We start from the raw sequence: 8,811 nt of genomic DNA on the forward strand, positions 1-8,811 counted from the left end.
CCAGTCCCTGGCTCTTGGGTTTTTAAAACAGTTACATGTTTGTGATCAGTGGTTGGCAGACACACTGTTTTCTCTACCCTTGGTTGTTAAGTTATATTTATATGTTGGTTTTGATTAATTAAGAAAAAGCAAAATGCAAAAGAGAACTTTATTTTAAGTATTGGGGCCTTAGGGCCTTGATTTGCTGTACTACTGAGTTACCATCTTCAGACTTTAACAATCTTTAAAGTTAAAGTTGGCATCTTCATGTTAGGGTATAGATGATACCAATGTAAATAGTTATGAAACGAAATATGTACATGTATGAATGTCAGTATAAACAATTATGTGAAAATATGTACATAAAATGTGCTTTTAAGATTCAGGTGTGTGTTAATGAAACGAATTTTAATGTTATACTTCAGTGATGGTTTTTGTACATAAAAGTTAACTCTTAATATCTTTTCTTTTTAAAGGTACTAGTACTTGGAAACAAGAGAGATCTTCCCAATGCCTTGGATGAGAAACAGCTAATTGAAAAAATGTATGTCCTAAAAATGAGTAATGTTGTTTACAAAATTTTGTTCTAATGGATACTATATTGTAGGCCATGCTTGTTTTTTTTTAAGTAAAAAATTTCAGATAAAACATGGCCTACGGTGGGGATATGGCCTAGTGGCAAGAGTGCTTGCCTCCTATACATGAAGCCCTGGGTTCAATTCCCCAGCACCACATATACAGAAAACGGCCAGAAGTGGCGCTGTGGCTCAAGTGGCAGAGTGCTAGCCTTGAGCAAAAAGAAGCCAGGGACAGTGCTCAGGCCCTGAGTCCAAGGCCCAGGACTGGCCAAAACAAAAACAAAAACAAAAAAAAAATCATGGCCTACCAGAGAAATGAGTCCCTAAAATTTTAGTAGTAGCAGAATAATTTCTTCAGCATAATAATGAAAAGAAGTAAAATTGGACAGAAAATGATAAATATGACAGCTATTTTAAGCACAGACTTAAATAATTCTGCTTCTTACAGGAATCTGTCTGCTATTCAGGATAGAGAAATTTGCTGCTATTCAATTTCTTGCAAAGAAAAGGATAATATAGGTAAGAAGCGACTGGTATTTTCAGAAGGAATGCGTATCATTTTAAGAAATATGTAGTATTTTCTGTTTATTCTCCTTATTTCCATTTAAATAATTTCTTCTAGGGAGTACTGTAGCGTTTGTCTTAGGAAAAAACATTGGCATTATAACTTTGGGAAAAAAATACAACAACCGAAATGTTCACTATTTAAGAAAATCAATGCCCTGAAACCATGAGGTGCAACATGATGTGAAGCTCGTTTATTGTATTAATTTTTGCATCATGCTGTGCTTTTGAATCAAAATAACTTTGAACTTAGATCTTACAGAAATTATTCTATAGGCACTATGGCAACTCTTCATTACTGAGGTGGAGTATTACTGCAGTATAATCCCCCATAAAAACACCTGGTATCTATTTAATGTTCTTAATTTCTTGGAACTGCTGCAACAAAGTCAACCTGGGAGGTGGCTTACTTTTTGCATCTGATTTCTTATTTCTCTTCTGCCTATATGATTTAAAAGATTAGAGACTTTTTCCTGTTCATGAGTGGAGAATTCAAGTCATGCTCTTACCAGGGTCACGTGTTCATCTTTGCCGCCTCCTACCCTGTACTGTCTGCTAGCCAGCCTTGCATTCCTACTCCATTCTTTCCTCTCTACTTCCTGAGTTTCGTGCCAGTAGTCACCAGGTTTGTAATTTGGAACTCTTGGTTCACCTAAAGTATTAACAGGTCTTAAGGAAATGGATTTACTCTTGGCTAGATTCAAAGTAAATAGTTTGTAGATCAGAATGGCTGATTATTAGGAGCAAGGGATCCCCGCTTATTAGTGGTTATACTTCTTTATCTTTTGTTGACTACAGTGTGTGTATGTGAGCGCACGCGCACACTAGGGCTTGGGTTCAGCACCGCGTGCTTTCACCTCAGACTCCCGAGTAGCTAGGATTACAGGCGTGACTTCAGTGATTTTATAACATGTTTTGGCTCTATTTTTTTTTTAATTTACTGTCTCTAAAAGTATTTGGAGCTGTAGACTTCATGTTACACTTGTAGCTTGCTCATATGGCATAAGAAGTACCTCAGTTTCATGTCTATAAATCACATGGAGAAAAATGCTCACTGTAAAGACTGTGCCACTTTCCTGGAAGGTGACTTTATTTTTATCCACCCAGTTTCTTATTTCTCATCTTTTTATTTATCTGGTATTGAGGATTCATCTGTCTTGGGGACATTATCTTATGCCCAGTGTCTGGGGAGATTTTTTAAATGAGTTTCTTGGATGTTAAAGTGGGTCATTGTGTTTCTGGTTTTCCTTTCCCCTTTTCCTTACTACACGCTGCCGTAGTGGAGATGCAGAGGACCTGTTTCAGCTTTGTTGAATCCTAGTTTCACAACTCAGTAGTAGTTTCCTCTGACCTCAGCTCTCAGTATTCTTGACAAGGATTTGGCTTCCATTTAGTTTCTCTGTGTGTATTAGCTGGGAAAGTGGGAGGTTAAACTTACATTTACGTTTCTGTCTTGGGGTATAGAGTGCTAATTCTGCGTGATCCTGTGTGCTTTTTTTTATGAACTGAGGACAGTTGACATAGTGTTCCACCTTAGCTGCCTTCCCAGGGTCCGTTTCCTGGCTGTTCTCAGCCACTAGAGCTTTAACTGGCATCGTATGAGGATGTTGGCCAGTCTCCATCTCTTCCTCAGATTTGTCACCCCTGTGTGTGGTCCCCCACTTTCTTTAAACCCGATGTGCCACAGCTGAGTTCTTACAGCCGTTTCCTCCAGCCAGTGTGAGCCATCCGCACTTCCGTGACTCCCATACTCAGCTTACCAAGTCCTGGTAGCTCTATACTTTTTACATTTTTATTTTAAATACAGAATCTTGCTCTGTATCCAGTGCTGTCCTCAAATTCATGTTTGTCCTGTCTCAGCCTCCTGAGTGCTGGAATTATAGGCGTGTCCTACCATGCCTGGCTGGGTTTACTCCTTTCCATCCTACAGTGCCTTGCTTACCTCAGGACTTCGTCCCCTTTCTACCTGGTTGTGATGGTGTATTGGCAGCTCTCCAGCACTTTGTGTGGGAGTGTCTTGTCTCCTGATGCCATTGCTGGCTTACTAACATAACACTGATATGACTTCCTGCTGACAGTTCTCCAGTAGCTTCCCATTGGCTTGAAAGCAAAATCTTACCTTGTTATCATCAAAGAGTGACATATATAATGACCCGGCTCTTTAGCATAGTGGTTTTGAATTCAGGACTGTGTGTGTGTGTGTGTGTGTGTGTGTGTGTACATGCACACACATGAACACCAGCATTGGGCCTTATACTCAGGGGCTTGTGCTCTAGCTCCACTTTCTTGCTTTTGGCTGTTGCTCTACAACTTGATCCATACTTCTAGTTCATCATTTTGTTGCTTGGTTGGAGATGGAGCCTTGGCAAACTTTTCTGACTGTTCTGGCCTTGAACCATGATCCTCCACGTCGTCCACTGTATATATCCTGAGCAGCTAGGATTATAGACAGGAGCCAGCTTTATTTCAGGACACTTTTCCCAGGGGGCACGAGGCAGTCTGCAGAGATTCTTGGTGGTTGTAGTGATGCATGACAATGACACCTGCTGGCTAAGGCTATGGCTGCCCAGAAACATTCTTAGAAGGACGCAGGAAAGCTCATCCCAGACAACAGGAAAGAACCGTGCAGCCCAGAGGTTAAAAGGGCAGAGTCACAAACTCCTGATGTTGAGGTACAGTGTGTGACAATCCCTCCCTGGGCCTTAACCACATGTTACAGCGCACCCGCAGTTCTGCCCTGGTGGACTTTGGATTCTTACTTGCTTTTGCACTTCCCTCGGCCTGGCATTGTGGGGGGTGACCTCTCCAACTCCTGGTTCTTCTGTTATACTTAAAACCTCTTCAAGGGCAGAGTATTTGCCCTTCTCTTCATATTCCTGGCAGTGTATGTGTGTGCAGTACCTGCTCTTCTAAGAAGCAATGGATAACATGTGCCAACTGCCCTAGACACAACTTATTTTTTAAAATCAGAGGTGTTTCAGTCTGATTATTTATTGATGACGTGATTCTCACGGAGCTCAGGTAATGGAGTATACAGATGCTGAAAAGAAGGGAAGACCCAGCATGTACCTTGAATTAGCTGCATTTTAAAGTATTGTGCCTACTTGATGATTTCATTTCACTGTAGTATCTTAACACTTTGGCTTTCTCCCCCATCTTTAGATATCACACTTCAGTGGCTTATTCAACATTCAAAATCTAGAAGAAGCTGAAACATCTCATGAAGTCTTCCAGTCCTTCTTGGCTCTAATCCTACAGTTACTGTCCGTTCCTCTGAAGTACTTCCCAGAATCCGGTCCTTCCTAAACCCAAGAAATTGCAGAGTTTATTTCTCATGTGCCCTGCTGAAGATGCGTACTCCTAACCCTTCATAACGAACCGGCTAGAGTTGTCATGATAACGTCAGCAGACACACAGCTTCTCATACACACTCGGCCTCGTGTGTGGAAACCCCCCACCCCCACCCTTTCCTTTCAAAAAACACTTTGGACCATCTTAAATCAAGAAAATTGCATATTTCCATTATGGTCTTTCTGGGCCAGATTTTTATATTGGTTTTCAGTAAATGTCTATCTATAATATTTCATTATAGAGTCCCATAATAGCTTAATACCGATACTGACTTGATACAGCATGAAATTTCTAGTGCCACACACAGTATTTAGAAAACCTTAAGCCTGACTCATTTGAGGTAATATAAACATAATGTTTACTTATCTCACCAATGCATGTGACATGTATAATTAACCCCGTAGGAATTTAAGAACTGGTCTGCAAAGTGGGCAGAGGCGCCAGATTGATGCTGTTGGCTCTTTACACTGGAGAGTTCCTACCTGATGGTTTTATTATATACACACTCTTGTCTTCTGAGACCACTTTATCACCAAACAGCAGCTGGGGAGTGGGGAGGAAAAGCGTGCATGCTGTTTTATAGATGTCCACATCCTTACTTTTTTTCTCTCTTTCTTTCTAATACACTTTTTAAGGGCTTGGGATTGATGATTTTCTCGAAAGCGTTCATGAATTTAGAGCATTCCAGCCAGTATAATAAAACCTGGTAACAACGTCAGACTTTGTTCAGACACACGTTTGTTTTTTCTATCTCCAGTCATTAAATCAGTGCCGCATGACACTCTGTTAACTTTTTATATTGAGTCATACAGTTGACTTTCAGCACAAAAGACACAACGAAAAAAAATTTTTTAATTTTTCTCTTACCAAGTAAGGCTGGGCACTATTTTGTCTGGTGCCATTAGATGTCTTGATTATTATGACAACTCTAGACCTGCCTGCTTTATCTGATGAATCATGCACAATGTCTACAGGTTGTTTAATAATCATACGGAGAACTGAGGAAGCTGCTGATTGTTGGCTTCGTAACACAGAATGTATAGAAAGTACAGAACACGTTTCATAGTTGAGTGATCTCTATAGGCATAAAGGGACTTAGCAACGCGGGTTCGCCTAGGCCGCTGTAGCGGAAGAGCCCAGTAGGGCACTGTTTCCTGTGCCTCATGCTGTGTGGAATGTGTTTCCTGCACACTGCATTTCCAGATGCATTCAGCGCTCAAGAGTGTAGTCAACAGTGAGTTCTTTTAGAAAATAGCAGTTTTAATTTATAGACTGCCATGGCCTTAAGACTATTCTGCACAGAGCGCTGCCCTGTGTCGCACACACTACTTGTTTTTCATTCTTGTTTTTAGTGAGCAGATCTGAGCTTGTAAAGTTCTCTTCTTCTCTGAGGCATGTTGCGTACTCCCGGGTGGGATGGGCGGTTCTGGAAATGAAGGGATATTCACACCTGCTACAGTGGTGGTGCCTACCACGGATGGGCCACGGTGAGCCGGGACAGGAACCGGGCAGCCGGCCGGAAATTCCAGAGGAGGGGCCGGGACTAGGGCGCGACTTCGGGACTGCCCAGGTTTATGAGTCGACCTGAGCTTACTGCGTTTGTGCGTCTGTCCATTGCTTCCAACATTTACAGACATCTAAGCGCTACTACCATTTTTCTGTGTAACCTCTGCATGTGAACACTTAACAGTCACTCAACTTTGTAAATACGTAAAGTTTTTTTTTTTTAATTTTGGTGGATGCATTTTCATCTGTTTACTGCTTTTTCTTAGCTTTGTTCAATAAACTTGCATTTTGAGGGTTGTACTGGCAATTTTAACTGAAAATGTACATCATGCTGAAAGGTTGCAGACTTACTGGAAGGGAGCGGAAAGGAAATGACCATGAAGGGGTCCATAGACCATGTGCTAGACAGAAATCAACTCAGCGTTCAGAGATGGGCCTGTGGGCTAGTTAAAATAGAAATAAACTTTTGAAATACCCCCAGATCTGAAATTGTGGTTTTGTTTTTGTTGTGGTGGGGGAGAGCGGGGTTGCTACCACGTGTCAACTCATACAACAAACCTAGGTAAGCCCTGGTTATTCTCACTTGTGGAGGGAGGCAGTGTCCGCCCATCCCGAGTGCGAGGCACGCGCTCTGCCACAGAGCCGCACCTGCAGTCCCCAGAACAGGAGCTCTACATGGCAGGGCCCAGGAAAGCATTTTGTAGTCCATTAAACTTTGGTTTTGCTGTGCTGGAGTGGAATTGAGGGCCCCGTGAGCATCCTGGGCATAGTGCTCTATCCGGGACACATTCCCAGCCTAAAGCTCAGGTTTAAAAGTAAAAAAACCTAGGCCGAATCTAAAATTAGGTATATGATGGCACAGGCTTGTAATGTCAGCTCTTGAGAGGTTGAGACGGAAATATTGCCAAGTTTCAGGTCAGCCTGAGCTACATAGCAAAACCGTCTCAAAAAACGACAACAATCCCCCTCCCCCAACTCTGTGTGTCCATATATGAAACATCATTGCAACACATGTCTGCTTAGGTCCGTTCATCAGGAAAACGACTTCATTACCAAACATGCGGGTCCTACAAAGACACTATCGCATCCAAGCTACTGGGGAAATGGTGGATGAATATTTAAGTCCAGTTGGCTTTCTCTTTCTGAATGTGGTGTGGTTCTGTACAGCTAGCCCTTGGCCAGTTGGCTGTGTGATCTTAGCTTTTCTGTCCCGAGGTATTGGTGGAGCTGTTTTGGTTTTACCACTCTCCAAGCCAAGGCCCAGGGATTGAAGGGTGGGTGCGGAGGAGGGGCTTGCTGAATGTACACATTTAGATCTTTGTGTACCTATTTTGTCTGGTTATGGTGGGTTAGACTTGTAGGGCCAGCATTTGGGAAACGGGAGGATTGTGAGTTTCAGGCCAGCCTGAGCTGCATAGTGAGACCCTGTCAGTCAAACCAGCTGTAACTTCTAAAAGGTTTGATCAAGGGAAGTAGATGTTTTGGACCATGGCTACTTGAGTGTTTTTGGGGGGGGGGGGAGGGGGACAGGAACTAAGTTGCGTTTTGTGCCATCTCCATGAGGGATTGCATTTCACTGGAATCCTATTTTGTACTTTGAGCTTTGAATGACTTGAGTGCAGGAGTAAACCTTACATGGGGTACTGTATACCAAGAACCATATTTTAATAGCTAATGGGCCAAATGCTTTTATCAGAAGAAAAAGTGCCACTGTTGGAGAAACCATCTGGTTTGATCATGAAGATACTTTCATTTTATTAGAAACTTTTGAGATCATTACTTCAACAGTGCATCTGCCAGTGAAGAGACCTGGGCAGGAAGACCATAAAACAGACAAATAGACTTCCTGACTTCCTGAGAGTCTGTTGTACAAGTACTAGGCTCACTGCAGGTGTTTCCTGTTGGTTGGTAAACACCCTCCACACAGCTTGGGTTTGGGTCACAGCTGGATGGGCAGGGTGAGTGGAAGTGCTTTATATGTATATGTGGAAATGGAGGGAAACCAGTTGAAATTGTCATAAGCAGAGGGCTTACCTTGTGGGCATGTGTGGAAATGTCCCAGCCCCCTCCCCCATGTATGACTCAAGTATACCCATAGAATTCTTCAATGTTTTAAAAGATGGTTATGAAGATGCTGGAGAGAGCGGTTACAGAGTCAGCTAACAAGCTCTGAGAATTAGCCCCTAACCTGATAGTTGCTGTGGAACAGACCTTAATCGAAGAATAAGTTCGAGGAAGTATTTTGAAGCCTTCCCCCTCCCCCCCCATTCCTGGGGCTGGAACTCAGGGCCTGGGCTCTGTCCCCGAGCCTCTCTGTGCTCGAGCCTAGCACTCTGCCACTTGTGCCACAGCCTCACTTGGGCTTTTTCTGTGTGTGTGGTGCTGAGGAATCGAACCCAGGGCTTCGTGCACGCTAGGCAAGCACTCTACCACTAAGCCACGTTCTCATCCCTGGAAACCTTTTTTTATTGGCAGCTTTACCATGAGAAGCATCTTTCCAAAGTTGCATGGCTTTCCTTGGTTATGAGAGATTTATTTTTTCATGCTGTTGAGCTTGAATGTAGTGCCTCTCACTTGGCCTTTGCACTCAAGGCTTTCCATTCTACTACTTGAGCCACCGCTCCACTCCTGGCTTTTTCCTGGTTAATTGGAGGTAACATTCTCTGGGACTCTCGGCTTTGAACCTTGATCGGATTACAGGTATCACGAGCCTGGCTTCCCCTCTGTGTTTTGCTTGGGCCTATTTCTCTCTCAATTTTGGGGAGGGGAATTGTGTATCCCCTTCCTCTGCTGTGTGTGGTGATCAGATATTGCTCCTTAGGCCCAATTAAAA

At 42.9% G+C, this 8,811-nt stretch overlaps 1 protein-coding gene across 1 annotated transcript in view; it reads left to right on the forward strand.

Moving 5' to 3' along the window:
- Arl8b (ADP ribosylation factor like GTPase 8B) overlaps nt 1-6,460 on the forward strand; it is a 33,428-nt gene extending 26,968 nt beyond the window's left edge. Inside the window, exons 5-7 of the mRNA XM_048356197.1 lie at nt 456-523; nt 1,006-1,076; nt 4,284-6,460. Of these exons, the coding sequence (XP_048212154.1) occupies nt 456-523; nt 1,006-1,076; nt 4,284-4,333 (189 nt within the window). The 3' untranslated portion in view covers nt 4,334-6,460. The remainder of the gene's footprint in view (nt 1-455; nt 524-1,005; nt 1,077-4,283) is intronic.
- The last annotated feature ends 2,351 nt before the right edge of the window (nt 6,461-8,811 follow it).

Source organism: Perognathus longimembris, chromosome 10 (genome assembly GCF_023159225.1).
Source record: "Perognathus longimembris pacificus isolate PPM17 chromosome 10, ASM2315922v1, whole genome shotgun sequence".
Classification (NCBI taxonomy): Eukaryota; Metazoa; Chordata; class Mammalia; order Rodentia; family Heteromyidae; genus Perognathus; species Perognathus longimembris.